General features: G+C 46.8%; 4 protein-coding genes across 4 annotated transcripts; 3 read left to right on the forward strand and 1 right to left on the reverse strand.

The window, feature by feature from the left end:
- Window positions 1-605: 605 nt before the first annotated feature.
- On the forward strand, window positions 606-2,771 carry N7503_001189 (FAD-binding oxidoreductase; the record flags this gene model as incomplete). Its single annotated transcript, XM_057060750.1, has 4 exons — window positions 606-1,545; window positions 1,610-2,063; window positions 2,129-2,276; window positions 2,337-2,771. The coding sequence occupies 4 exons, from the start codon at window positions 606-608 to the stop codon at window positions 2,769-2,771; spliced, it is 1,977 nt and encodes a 658-aa protein (XP_056927673.1).
- Window positions 2,772-3,379: 608 nt separating this feature from the next.
- N7503_001190 (transcription factor domain-containing protein) lies at window positions 3,380-5,681 on the reverse strand (the record flags this gene model as incomplete). The annotated part of the gene is made up of 5 exons (XM_057060751.1): window positions 3,380-4,409; window positions 4,471-4,650; window positions 4,710-4,873; window positions 4,929-5,528; window positions 5,616-5,681. The coding sequence occupies 5 exons, from the start codon at window positions 5,679-5,681 to the stop codon at window positions 3,380-3,382; spliced, it is 2,040 nt and encodes a 679-aa protein (XP_056927674.1).
- Window positions 5,682-6,251: 570 nt separating this feature from the next.
- Window positions 6,252-8,682, forward strand: N7503_001191 (fungal specific transcription factor domain-containing protein; the record flags this gene model as incomplete). The annotated part of the gene is made up of 4 exons (XM_057060752.1): window positions 6,252-6,311; window positions 6,373-6,474; window positions 6,568-7,292; window positions 7,344-8,682. 4 exons carry the CDS (start codon window positions 6,252-6,254, stop codon window positions 8,680-8,682), a joined length of 2,226 nt encoding a protein of 741 aa, XP_056927675.1.
- A 3,826-nt stretch (window positions 8,683-12,508) lies between these two features.
- Window positions 12,509-14,304, forward strand: N7503_001192 (uncharacterized protein; the record flags this gene model as incomplete). Its single annotated transcript, XM_057060753.1, has 4 exons — window positions 12,509-13,509; window positions 13,584-13,711; window positions 13,783-13,895; window positions 13,942-14,304. The coding sequence occupies 4 exons, from the start codon at window positions 12,509-12,511 to the stop codon at window positions 14,302-14,304; spliced, it is 1,605 nt and encodes a 534-aa protein (XP_056927676.1).
- Window positions 14,305-15,008: the final 704 nt, after the last annotated feature.

Genomic DNA, 15,008 nt, shown 5'->3' on the forward strand with positions numbered 1-15,008 from the left:
GATTTTCAGGAAGACCCGGAGCCGAGTTGGGGGCCAAGATCGGGATTCAGCATGACAGATAAAAACAATGCCTACAGAGCAAAAGCGCCTTTGACACGTGGATCTATCATTTGAAAAGTTATGGAGACTGATATCTTTTGGCCCAGAGAATTCTACTGGAAGAGCAATTCAATGGTGGCAATCAGGCAATCTAACCGCATTAGTGAGACACCGGCGTACTTCGGTTTCCGTGCTAAATTAAGTGACCGTTTGGCGGCGTCTTCCACATTTTAGCGACATAACTAATGCACCGCTAACTATGCGGCGTTCCTCTAGTCCGCCAACCACCATTTACCTTCATTTAATTTCTAATTAAGGCGTCAACAACTCCTTTTAGCTATTAGAATGTCCGGTCGCTTCCGCCGGTAATTTTGACTTGGAGTCGGTTACCGCGTGGTCGGTCAAGTACCGTTGATAGATTTAGATTTAAGAAGCAAGCCTTCCCAATACTTAACCACGTTGTTGACAGGGGTTAAACCTTACTTTCACTTTCACTTTCATCCGAGTCTCTTTTTGTTTCTTCACTTCTCTTCATTCGTGGAATTCTTCTTTGATTGTTTGTCACCATGAAGGGTGTGAGTGGACTAGCTCTCGTGGTCAGCGCCTCACTCGCTCAGGCTCTGTCTACTGTATCACTCACAGCAGCAGAGACGACTGTGACTGCCTCTGCATTGTTTGCGTATGAAAAGCTGCAGCTGACGGAGAGTGCACTGGTCGATGTGGCTCAGACGTTGCAAAACGAGACCATTGCTAGCATGTTTGCTTTTGCGAACGCTACCAACTCAAGCTCCACGATGAGTAAGCGTAGTGTGAGCCACCGTTGCAAGCCTATGCCCGGAGATCTTTTGTGGCCTTCCGAATTGGTCTGGGACGTTTTTGATATCTTGATTGGCGGGTCTCTGATCAAGACCAAGCCGCTGGCGGCCTATTGCTACCCCGACTGGCCAGAGTATGATGCTACCAAGTGCGCGACCATCACCGCAGACTGGCTTAGCTCAGACCTGCACATGGATGATCCGACTTCCATTATGCTGCCATTGTACGAGGGCCGCACCTGTTTGCCCTCACCGTATAACTACACTTCGACCTGCAAGCAGGGCGCTTACCCAACTTATGCTGTCAACATTTCCACCGTCGCTCAGGTCCAACTGGCGGTCAATTTTGCCCGTAACCTGAACCTGCGATTTGTGGTGAAGAACACTGGTCATGATTTCAATGGTAAGGCAGCTGGTAAAGGAGCTCTCGCCATTTGGACCCATTACCTGAAGGAGAAAGAGTACCTTTCCAACTATGAGGCCGCCAATGGCTACATTGGCCCGGCCATCAAGTTTGGCTCGGGTGTTCAGGTTTGGGAGGCCTATGAGTTTGCTAATTCTCTGGGTCACTCCGTCGTTGGCGGTGAGGCGGTCACTGTTGGCTTGGGTGGTGGCTACACTGCTGGTGGTGGTCACTCCCCCTTGTCCAGCATGTACGGTATGGCAGCCGATCAAGTCCTCTCCATGCAAGGTAAGTTTAGACCCGTATTTTCGCTGGTTCAGCTTTTCTGGACTTTCTTACTGATCATGCGTAGTTGTTCTTGCCGATGGTCGCTTCATCACTGCTAGCTCCACCGAGAATTCAGATGTCTTCTGGATGCTTCGTGGTGGCGGTGGTAGCACCATTGGTGTCGTCACTTCTCTGGTTGTCAAGGCCTTACCTAAACTGGAGACCACTTCCGTGACCTTCAACTTCACTGTGAGTGACACTCCTGGTCCGGATGCTTTCTGGGCTGCGGTTTCGTCATACCTCGACAACTTTGAGGACTTTGTTGATGCTGGTACCTATGGCTATTACTATATCGGTGCTGACTCGGCTGAGATTGGCACTGCCTATGCTGGTGATACTGACTACTATTTCCGCATGGAATCTTTCATCGCACCAAATATGAGTCTTGCCGAGACCAAGGCTCTGGTGGCTCCATGGTTTAACACCCTAGACAGCTTGAACATCACGTACACTCCGTGGTACAACAACGCGGATAACTTGTGCGTTTGCTTTCTCCGCTAATCTCGACCCTTTTTTTCGGTTCCCTACTAATTTCCATTATTAGCTACGATGTTTGGGTTGATGCTTTCCCTCAAGAATATGTCGGAACTGATGTCGTCAAGACCGCTTCCCGTCTGCTCCCTCGCAGTGTTTTCCAGAGTGATACCCTCCGCAACAAGACCTGGGCTGCCTACAAGGACGCCGTGGATCAGGTGAGTCATAAGTCTCATAGTTCCCTGTGTTGTATTTATACGAGATTCTCACAATAGTAGGGTCTCTTCCTCGCTGGTTTCCACGTTAGTGGTACTGGTATCGCCGTCGACCCACCAAAGGACAACTCTGTGCTCCCCGCATGGCGTGACACCATGACTCACGTCATCGTCGGCTCTGAATGGAACTTTACCTCTTCTTGGGATGTGATCAAGGAGTCCTCGCTCTTTGTGACCGAGTGGATGGATGTGCTCCGTGAGATCGCCCCGGACTCTGGCGCCTATATGAGCGAGGCCGATCTTCTGGAGCCAAACCTGCAGGAGGCCTTTTATGGCACTAATTACCCTCGTCTTTACGCACTGAAGCAAAAATACGATCCAAATGGTCTCTTCTTCGCTCTCACTGCTGTCGGCGCCGAGGACTGGGAGGTTCAAACCACTGATCCGCTGCCCTACTCGTGGAATAACAACGGACGACTCTGCCCGGTGTCTTCTTGATCCACTTTTGCTAACTTGAATTTCCGGGACTTTCAAGTAAGCTGTATAATACTCTAATAGTTGATTAAAATGCGTGGAACAGGCAGTTTTGAAAAGAAGGCTTGTATGTAGTCATCATACTTGTATAATTCTAGTGAAAACCTAAGCCATTGCCGTATTGGCTGTCTTACTATCATCGCTGAATCATGGACCTTTAATGAAATAGACATTGGCGTCAACGTAAACTAGCAAATCCAGGATGTGCTGTCACGATATATGATCGCCTTCGCTAACCTCAAGAAGCCGTATTGACTTGGTGATGCTCTCAGGTGGACTCTAAAAATTGCAAGTTCCCCCAGATTATTCAACGTGTCGGCCGAGAGAGTCAATCTGAGATCATAAGTAACGAACCCATACTCTCTCTGACTGTTACTTTGGATGCATATCAGCTCTAGTGGGCATCGATGATTTCGGGCAATCTATTTTGGATTTTGAACCACGAGAAAGTCCACTAGGCAGCATACGGTTCGGGACAATGCCAGGAGATCATGCTAGGCCGTATCTCCAGGGCTAGTATAACCTTGATATGATTTGTCAAAAGTTTTCGAAGACAGAGAGTGAGGAGAAACTCAAAATGCAGACGCATGATTCTTCCTCCATTGCGTTTCCTCGCCCAGGCTCAGATGTTCGTACCACTTAAGCATCTGGTGGAGTCCGGGCACCGTAGGATCAACCCCAATATCTCTGATGAAGCTTCTTTCCCCTTCCACTTCAGCCAAACATTCTGCATTATGATCCCACTTGTCAAGCTCAATGTAATCTTTTCGTGCACCCAAAAGCTCCCTAATGCCGGGGGAAACATCACTCGGGCTCTTAATCAATCCAGCTTGACTTCGGGAGCGAATGGTTATTTTAAAAGCTCGGAACAAATGCCTTCCCACCTGTGATCGACATGCAACAATCGAGAATCCTTCGGTCAAACTTAAAAAATCGGGATCCCGGATATCAAAGTCTTTCTGCGCCAGCAAGCAGAACAATGAGACGTTAATAGCGTACATCGCAAACTGATGGCTATATTCCAGCCCGTAATCTGTTCCGAATTTTCGGATCAAAGACGCTATTTCTCGTGCAGAGCAAACGGCGATTTTTTGGGGATTGAAATCGCCATCTGAGCTAGTTAGGTCCAAATCGGTTGTTCCCGTGAGCATGTCACTTTCGAGGTCATGGTAGCATAGATTTATTATCAGAGTGTGGTAGCGCATTCTGTTCCACGATGCATCGTCAATATGGTAAGTGCCGTCGCAGTCGATAGACTTAAAAAGAAGGGAAAACACAAACCTGAGTATGAGAATGTACGGCGCTGGATCCTCTATCTGCTTCAAGGTAGAGGGCAGGGCATCTTCCCACTCGCATAGCCGCCTGTAAAGCTCTCGCTTTATGCTTCCATCATCGGTTCGCAAAATGTTCCAAGAGGCGTCTCTTGCTATAAAAGAGAGCCTGCAAGCTTCGTCAAAGTACTGACTCATGTGAGACTGACGACGGTTGCCCTTTTTCGGATAAGGCGTCCACACTTCCTGTGGAAGAGTCTCATCACGGGAGATTCGATCGAGGTTTACGATCTTGATCTGACTCCGTTTCAGGAAATTCATGTGGACAATCCTGTGCATGTCAGTTCACATCCGTTACTTTTCACGCTTTGCCAGAGTGACGATGGACCTACGTATCGATTTGGAACAGCCCCCACGCGGTTCTCTGTAGAGAGCGTTTCATATCAATAGTAAGGTGTGGTGCTCCCAAATTTAGCATCCTAGTACTGTTCACTATGCCAATTGATTCTGCCATCCCTATCGCTCGATGAAGCATTGTGTATCCATAGTTGTCGTAGCCTGACAGCGAGTATCTGTTGAATGATTAGAAGAGAGTCAGGACAGCTTCCACATTTGCTCAAGATACTGCTACCTTTCATATAGCAGAAGTGATGCCTGTAAGGAGGCTAGTCGTATATCCCCTCTCCCATCAGTTTGGTGCGATTTCAGGTATGATTCTGCTTCGGCCAGAAAATGGGCACCCTTCCTTTTCACGTCCCCAGGTAGACTATACGCCTCCGTATAGTCTGAGTAGAACTTCCTTTGGTTATTATTTTGAATATAGTATAGTCCAAGGAGCCTTGTAACTTACACATGCGTTGGCGAGAAGGGCATTCACTAAGAAGGGACTACAGAAGTCCGACTGAAGATGCCCGATTTGCATGTGTTTCACAAATGTGTCCACGCAGAAGAACGCGTAGAACGGGTAGCCCCAAGTGAGGTAAAGGGATACCAAATGAGAAACAAGGTCATCGCTATCAGTTACGGTAGTCCACGGCCTTGCAGGAACCCTCACTGGAGCAACTTCACACAAATATTGAATATCCAAAACCCTTGGCCGAGCCCTTGGTAAATCACCTTCCATTTCCATTTCTATTCCGGAGAGAGAATTGGTTGAGCGACCAGCAATCTCATCATTCATTTCAGCCAATCTTGCATTCGCTAACATCCCATAAAGGAATACGCGGACTTGCTGGGCAGTTTTGCCATCTGGAATCTGGCTGAACAATTCCTGTTCGCGAGCCCTATCCGCCTGCTGGATTGCCTCATACAGCTCGTATATCATGCCGTGATACTTGGTTGGTATGGCTGGTATGGTTGCTATAGGCTGTTTCAGCTCACCGCGGTATTTATCGACTTGCGATGGTTCCTGATCGTCGATACCATCACTGATCGCAGTTTTCGGATTTCCCTATTAAGTTGGTATAAGTATTGGTTTGCCGCTGGGATGATCCCTGCCTAATTTTTAGCGCGCATCAAGATAGATTGATCGGCTTACACTTTGCTCACTCGCGGGTCCAGCCCGCGCGGAGATGTAGGCCGGCCCCTTCAATCTGTTGGACATGAGGACACAGCAGACTTTGTTAGTCAAACAGCTTCCGTATTGGTGAGAAATGTCCGTGTTCTTCTTCTCGAATTGGGGAATTGCTGGAACATGCTGGATATTAGAGGTATATATGGAATCCTTCTGGATTACCGTATCATGACGTCATCTTCCGTGAGCGGTCACATCCACCTTCATGCATCGCGCCCTGAATTTAGACCGGCTTTCTTTCCACCAGTATTTTGCTGAGAAACCCATGCCCATCAATCTTCATCAGATTTTATACATGTATGAATAAAAACACAAGGGAAGGATAGATGTTATGGCGGAATTGCGCCTCACCGGCATCGACAATCCCGACAAACTCGCTACCCCCAACGCACCCAGCACCCCAAGGATGTCAAATGAGATACTCCATCCCGGCATATCAATGAACCGTCTGAATACTGGAACCCATGGGAATATGAAGATTGCGATTCCCCGACAGCGTTCAGCTGCTGCACCGAGGCTAAGCAGACGTGTTCCACGCGCATGCGAATCATGCCGGATTAGAAAAACCAAATGTAGTGGCGATACTCCGAGCTGCAGACAATGCCGAGAGCTGCGAGTGGCTTGTTTATATCCTCTGGGAATGCGCGAAGTATTAAAGAGGTAGGCGAACGCAGTTCATATCCGTGCAGTATTCACGTTGACCAACTCGAAAACCAGACAGCAGGAAGAGCTTTTCAAGAAATTGCAAGTTTCTCAGAGCCTATTGAAGGAAGCTGAGCAATTTGTGCCCGGGCGCACGGCTAAAAGAATTCAGGAATTTTTGGTAAGAAAGGACTCTTTCATGCACGTGTGCACTAATATTTCCATGATGCACACCGAGCATTTAGTGGCTGATACTAGATGATGAGCTCTATAGCAGGAATCAGACTCTGATTATGTATCTAACGATATCAACGGCGATCAAGTCCGTGAAGATCTTGCCGAAACGCCCCAAGAACCGGCGTATGAGCCAGCTAGCTCGGATTCTTCCATTGGGTCACTGAGTGCCTTGGACGAAGTCGAATACGATGTCAATCTGACTAAGGAATCTCGAGCCACGGGATATATAGGCAAAAGCTCGGAGATTACGTGGATGCAACGACTGCAGCAAGAGGTCCTACAATGCACCAATACCCTTGACAAAGACTACACTGCGGGCAATTATTTGGGCCCCCACGAGATAAATTATCACGTTGACGATTTCGATATAGGAGTATCAGAGCCTGTACAGATGTATTGGGTCCCCCCTCGGTCCCTAGCTGATCGGCTTCTCGATACCTATATGCGTGTGGCTCACCCTTACATCCCTATTATCAACCGCCCTTTATTTTGTAGCCAGTATGAGAGGTTTTTCGACAGACCTAATCTTCCTGGTGACAAGTGGATGGCTATCCTGAACATTGTTTTCGCAATTGCCGCTATCTATGCTCATACTGCTGAGTTGAATTGGCGTGGGGATCCTAAAGATCATCTTCTTTATTTGACTCGAGCTCGAATGTTAAGCATGAGCGGAGATGAGGTTTTTCGCCATCCAGATCTCCAACAAGTGCAAGTGGAGGGCTTAATGGCTTTCTATCTTCTTTCCACAGACCAAATTCATCGGTAATGCTTACAGTTCCCATACCTTGGACTCAGCTGACGGTTAGGGTACAGGGCATGGAGAATGTCGGCATTGGCCATCCGTTCCGCGGTGGCCCTCGGAATTAACTTGAAAAGCAGCAACCCAATGATCACGAATGTTTCTAAAGAGGTTCGGAATAGGGTTTGGTGGTCTCTCATTACAATCGAGAACAAACTCAGCCTAATGACTGGCCGGCCTAATTGTATCTCGGTGAGCATGTGCGCATCACCTTTTCCACTCCCGTTCGAGGAACAAGAGTTAGACCAGGAACCGGCTACCTCTCTTCTTAACAATCCTCAATATCGGGACAGGCAAATAAATGATGCCATGAGTAGCTCGTATTTTCGAAGAGCACCATTTACCAGATCCCGGAACGAACGGCATACACCCTCTGCTCCTGGATGGCTCCAATGCCTCCCTGTTTCTAATGGACTTTACTTTTTGTATTCTTGTGACCTCACATTACTGGTGCAGGAGCTATTAGATCGCGTGTACGCGGTAGACGCTGTTCACCAACCCTGGAGGGAACTCAAAAGCCGAATTGACGAGATCCGAGAAAGGGTCGATATCTGGCTCGGCTCGCTTCCGCCTGACTTAGATTTCACTCGCTTGCATGATTACTATCAAGCTCCTGACGAAATGACGCGCCTAGCTTTCCAATATCACAGCGCACGAATGATGCTAGGACGCCCATGCCTTTGTCGACAACACAAAGAAATTTCACAAAGCACGAATGAAGAATACGTGTTCACGAAATCCATGGCTGTGTCAGCCATCAAGTCAGCCATCCAAATGGCCCATCTGATCCCAGACGAGGGGAAAGCCAGCGACTTAGAAGGAATTTGCCATTGGTGGTGCCTTCTCCATTATGCTATGCAAACAATAACAATCATTATTCTTGAAATATCCTACGATTGCATTCATCTGCCGGAGGAAGCGAGCATTCTATTACAGTTGGCGAAGAAATGTATACGATGGCTCCACAGAATGTCCAGACATAGTATTGCTGCTCATCGAGCCTGGCAACTATGTGACAGTTCACTCCGCCGGCTGGCATTGCCCATGAATCTCAATGTGAGCGATTTGCCATCGCGCCCCCATAGGCAGCAACCCGTCGATGAGAACTCTTTTTCTTTTGACTTAATTGAAGAGCATGCCACCGCGCCTACTGATACTGATATACGGGAATCTATCACACCAGCCCCTGGTGCAGAATTTGACACGCCCCAGCTTACGACCCAGACTGATTCCAATGCTGGTCCGCGAACAAATTCCTCACGTTTAGCAGCAGCAGGAGGTGTTGATCAGTGGCATTTTGCTCATGACCGATTCGATGACAGTTTTGTAGACCTGTTTTTCCCGGAGCTTTAAAAGCATATTCACAGGTTTAATAAATTCATAATTGTATATCTAATTATCCCTACATTGTGTAGCAGTCTACAGTATACGCAGGAGAATTTTCCAAAGTGCGATTCAAGATATGCAAAAGCGCTGTCGCGGCATACTCTTCAAGAATGGGGTTCAAGGAAAGATTAACTGCAATCAGGAGTGTTTCTTCCGAAAGAGGATTCGAGAAGAAATCTCTGTGTGTAGGGTGGTGAAACTAAATATAGCTCAAACTGTAAGTAGTACAGCTTGTGATACAGAACAAACCTCTTCATAGACATGATTATCTTGAAATGCATTTCATTTGTAGCCTTGTTATGACGACCAATCTAGTGCCAATTTAACAACCTTCAATTCGTTTAAGACATCCTCTGTCCAGTCCCACAACTGCCGTGCAAGTGTCCCCTTACCAATTTTGGCCTTCCTCCCTAGCCCCCCATCCCCCAATTTTCCAACAGGGAGATAAAAGCACCCATTCATAAGCTCCTCTTTGGGTCTTGTCGCTGTCCAAAGTTGACTATAAGCGCCTTGATGTGGTTGTACCATAACCCACCATAATGCCAAATACATAAGCATCCTGTTCTTGAAACTTATCTCGTCGAACAATCCGGTCTCCACAATCCCAGGATGCACAGAGACGCATGTCGAATGGGAATAACGTCTGGCCAACTCACGCGCATACAGCAGGTTAGCCAACTTGGCTTGTCCGTACCGCTGCCAAGGTCCACCAGCCGGAAAGTCTTGCCCCGTGCGAAGGCGACCAAATTGTATACCACCACTGGGATGGAGGCCCCAGGCTGATGAAGAGAGAACGATAATGCGCCCGTGGCCGCCTTCGCTTGCCGTCTTTTCAATGAGTGGGAGCAGTTTGCGAATCAAAAGCGCATGGCCAAGATAATTCGTCGCAAATTGAATCTCATAGCCATCCTTTGATGTTCATGGGGGTCTCGTCATGATTCCTGCGTTGCACATGAGAGTATCCAGTCGTGGGCTTGGTTTTTGTGCGAGAAATTGTTCAGCTGCTCTCTGTACCAAGGAAAGAGAGGATAAATCACACTCTATAAATGTCACTTTTGTGACATTGCTGGTCTTCCAAGGTTGTTGCTCTGGACTTATGTTACGATGTTTTCAGCCCTCTTTAGGTTTCGACCGCTGATGTATATATGAGCTGGATTGTGCCTGGCAAGTTCTAGTGCAGAGCATGCACCCAAACCTCCAGTGCTTGATGGATTAATTTAGCTCATGATGAATGGAGATTCTGCCATGGTCTTTCTGACCTCCGGTGATAAAGATAGACTGCCCTGCAAGGTCCGGGATATCTATATCCGGGTTGTATTTGAGAGGCATTATTGTGGTAGTCCGGTGGTGTGGCTCAACGTTGCAAACGCAATGATAAGGAATCGATGTGCGTACATTCTTAATCTGAATAAGATCTAAACATCCTTTAATATAAATAGTCGACCAGGATGCTGCAAATCGGATAAATTTCAAACCGCTACTTGTTAATGAACTCTAGATTCCCGGTTTTTCCGACGCCGGCATGGGGCCATTCGAATTCCAGAGGGGGAATCCCGATGAGTTGTCCCGGCTCCACACTTCATAATGTCGACTAGGACCTTTCGACTCGGAGCGCATGAATCGCAAACGTGGAAGCATATGTGTGACACTGTGATAGGATCTAGCATTTTATTGAGCGAACGACGCCTAGGATAGCTGGCGGTATTTATGCACCTTTTAGCTAATCTTGTCGCCCATTATTGAGTCTGTAAATAGCGGAGAGGTATACGGGAAATGAGATTGTTACTCTAGCGAAGGCTTTTATAACTATCTAGTCCTAAAAATGGAGAAGAGCTCACTAACTTGCAGAAACGGGTGGTTAGAGATGATCTTACACGGTAATCGATCCTGGCCCGGTAGGCGACTTTGCACTACTGGTTCCGTTTATTTTGATAAGGAGACTCAGTATATTAGCAGTGGCTTTGCAAGATCTGTTATGCTAGCGTAAGATCAGAATTTTTTCGTACCATACTGAAGAATACTCTCGTTCGAGACATGTGATTGCCATTCTCTTTTTGCTCTCTCGCTTTCAATATATTGATACTGAAGGTAACTATCGTTAGCCGAAGTGGCGTTCAGGATGATGTGTTACATTTTTGGGCTGAAGTAAGAGTGATGAGGCCATATTTGTAGTAAATGTTTGACTGTTTCTGTTAGGCTCACAGTCTGACTTCATTCTCCATCAAGCTACTTATCTTTCTCGTAGGGTACGCAGCTGTGTCTGACAACTCAGATAGCAAGCCAAGGCCAAATTGGATAGTCTGAGACCCGTTCGTCGTCCAGAGGATCATTGCAGGGTATCATGGACTTTCCCTGGACTGCCAGATGTCGCTAATAAAGAAGGGAAAATCCAGTGCAACTTAGTCGTAAAAGCAAGGAGCCTATAAGACTGGCATGGCCCATATTGTAGATGATCTGCCGGTCTATCGAGTCACAATCAATCATCAGTTAGACAGATTGGAAAATTTGCGACGATTGATCACTTGATTCTTGAATTTAGCACAACGTCGTTGCGTATATTGAGTCAAATGGATTCTTCACTGTGCGATCCGGATATTTTGCGAACTGTATCTTCCTGACCCTAGCCTTGTTGATCTGCTTCTCTTGAATATCTTACGTGTGAGACTTAGCATCGATGATAGTAAGCGAAATGATAGCAATCCTCCCTCTCATTGGTTCAAACGAGCGACAACACCACTATGACTCTGACCTTTTGCTTTATCTTCTTTGTGCCTATTTTCTATCTATGTTACGGGTCTCAAAAGAACCACGCACCAACATCCCGTCTCCCCCCGGTCTCCCTCTGATCGGAAACCCATTTCAGATCTCACCACAGCCTCAGATCCAATTTTATAAGATGGACTAGACAACCTGTTGAGGTATCTCGGGTCCGTCTTGGCTTGGCAGACTGGTGCATAGATCCATCTTTATTCCCGGAGCCAGAATCCTTCAGGTCAGAAGCTCAAGTCTCTACAGGGAGCAGCCCATGTACGCCGTCTCATCAGACTCATATAATCGTGATCTTTGGGACTTTGGGGCAGGGCGATGCATCTGGCATTGAAAAGCCTTTGATATAGACACTTTTGGATCTACCTTTCTAGTTCCGACCGCTATTATGAACCGCCTATTATGTTGGTATGCTCAACTTCTAGGCTTGAAACCTTAGCACGTATAGTCGACACCCAAGCGTTCAAGCAAATTCCCAGCTTGTCTTATAAAATTGAATCTTAATCACACCCCCGTGACGGGCAACGAGGCCGAGAGTATTGTAGGCAAACCCCGGATGCCTTGTTTACGAGGCATGTAGTCAGGTGTTAACGTAATCCACCACCAAGCGAGCGGACATGCGTCACATACGAGAGTGGCAACGCTTTTGTTGCTATCGCGCCGATTTACGTTGAAGCTACAAGATGAAATCTAAATCAAGAAAAAAAGAGCGAGTGAGTGAGAAGTGGCATCGTGTCGGGATTTGCCTGCTGACTCGTACCGTCCACGAATCCAGTGTCTTTCCATCTCCGTTTCCATGGTTTGATCGCTCGGTCATAATTGGGAAGTCCGGAATAACTCACCTCCAGGAGTAATATCTTGGAACTTGGAGGAGCAAAGCCGTGGAATGTCCACTGGAGGAGAGTTCCACACACGTCATGGAAGTATGATTCCTATGAACTAGTCAGTTGAAATAATCCATATGATTCCACTTCCAAACCCAATTATTCTTTCGTTCATATTGATCGTACAAATTTATTCCGGCGATATGGCATCCACTAATCAATTCAACGACGAATCAATCGATAGACACCCAGATCTAGAGACAGTGGGCTCAAGTGACATAGGAGGAACAAACCCCTTGCCGGATACCAACAAGATCGAGCTGACACAGTCTGCCGCCTACGACGAGCTGGGATATAGCTATCCTTGTTGGAGAAAATGGCAAATCCTCTGTGTGATGTTTTGTATCCAAATATCAATCAACCTGAACGCAAGTCTGTACGCGAACGGCGTCGCGGCGATTTCGAAGGAGCACAATGTTAGCGAACAAGTCGCGAGAATTCCCCAGCTAACCTTTCTCTGCGCCTACGCCTTTGGATGCGAGCTTTGGGCTCCTTGGAGTGAGGAACTAGGGCGATGGCCAACCCAACAATTGAGTCTTTTCCTCGTGAACATCTGGCAATTACCATGTGCCCTTGCTCCCAACTTTGCGACGTATATTGTTGTCCGGTTGCTTGGGGGATTGAGTACAGCCGGTGGCTCGGTGACACTGGGAGTGATTGCAGATATGTGGGAGCCCGATGATCAGGAATATGCTGTCGCGTTCCTCGTCTTATCGTCCGTTGGAGGATCAGTCGTTGGAGCCGTCGTTGGTGGATTCGTAGAAGACCGCCATCCACTGGCCTGGATTTTCTGGGTTCAGCTCCTGGCTGGTGGATGTGTTCAAATCATGCACTTCTTCCTGGTACCGGAAACGAGAGCTACCATTATCCTCGATAGGGTAGCGAAGAGGAGACGCAAGGCCGGACCAGGGAAAGTCAACATTTGGGGTCCGCACGAAATTCACGGTTTCGAGCTCTCCCCACATGAAGTCTGGAGAGTATGGAAACGACCATTCGTTATGCTATTCACTGAGCCCATTGTCCTTTGGCTTTCGCTACTCAGCGGGTTCAGCGATTCTTTGATCTTTACATTTCTCCAAGGGTTTCAACCAGTCTACAAACAGTGGGGCTTTGGGACGATTCAAATAAGTCTTGCATTTCTACCGTGAGTGAAAGCCTGTCTTCTCTTTGAGCAAAACAGGTTGAGCTTCGCATGCTGAAACCTTGATCTTCTGCTAGGCTGCTTATAGGTTATTTCCTCGCGTACCTGTCATTCTTGCCCTCGATCCATATGTTTAGACAAAAAAGACGAAAAAACGGTTCCGAATCAGTGCCTCCAGAAGCACGATTATGGTGGTTGCTATACGGTAAGCTAAGACTTTCAAGCATGGGAATAATAGACCCGCGGTTAATCACAAGGTATTTGTGATGTTCACAGTCATACCCTGTCTGCCTATTGGCCTTTTTGGCTTCGCATGGACAACTCTGGGCCCACCGAATGTCCATTGGATTGCGCCTATGATATTCACCATGGTAATAGGCATTGCTAATGTGAGCTATCTCTGCGCAATGACAAGAGGGTTCTAATGTCGCACAGTATTCTATCTACCAATCTTCCATTGACTACACCGTTGCTGCATACGGAGAATATGCAGCTTCTGCTACGGGAGGCAACGACTTCGCGCGCGACTTTCTGGCCGGAATTGCAGCTATGTATTCCACACCAATGTTTGAGAATATTGGTGACAAATTCCCATACGCGTATGCTTCCACAATCCTTGCTTGCGTCTCGATACTTGTTACTGCGCCGATATATTACTTCTACCGCAATGGCCCTAAAATTCGTGAGCGATCACCATTTGCAAAGCAAATGATGGAAGTCAACAGGCAACGCCGAATGTCTCAAGCTGCTAGGGGTGAAAAGGCGGGAGACCCTAGTACGCACGTGGAAAATATTTAAGGGTACGATGAGTTTACATATTGATCACTAATTTTATGCATTGATGTGAAAGATTTTTAGAACGAGATCGTGATCTAGGAGCCGCCTTCTAGCTGCAAGGAAATTGTTTCGTTATTCAAGTATAAATTTAAGAACCATTCTTTCACCGCGAACTCATCGCGAATTCACCATTATTGGAGCTACAGAATTATATGATTACATTTCATATGTTTACAATCAGGAACACGTAGTAAACTGATACGTTAAGATAGGAAAGTACACATGAAATTTAAACCATTAGAATGAGGGGAAAATAGAATGGATCCCTTTCCAATATAGGTGGATAAAGTGACCCTATCCAATAGGCGTACGTCTAGTCTACTAAACTAGAGCCTTCCTTAGGGTCTTAAGTATGGGAGGAAAGTTGAATTCAAGTAGATTGGAGCTACGTGTCGTTATCTGAGCAAGCTTAACCTATGTCTAAGTTAGTAGCTTGTATTTCACATTAGTTGATTGTATAGGTAAAATTAGTATAAGGATGACGCTGTGAAACCATTGTTTTCTTCAAATTTCCTTTGAATGATTTGGCTATATAGCTATAAACATTTAACAGGCTGAATAAGAGAGGAGCGAAGAAGATATGACTCAGATACGAAATTATGGCTGCTCTCTCTGAACATCTAATATGGCCAGAGTGCAAGCTGCGACTCGGTCTTGGCGCACAC

Source organism: Penicillium pulvis, assembly GCF_028828015.1.
Source record: "Penicillium pulvis strain IBT 33274 chromosome Unknown contig_10_segment0_segment0, whole genome shotgun sequence".
In the NCBI taxonomy this organism is placed as follows: domain Eukaryota; kingdom Fungi; phylum Ascomycota; class Eurotiomycetes; order Eurotiales; family Aspergillaceae; genus Penicillium; species Penicillium pulvis.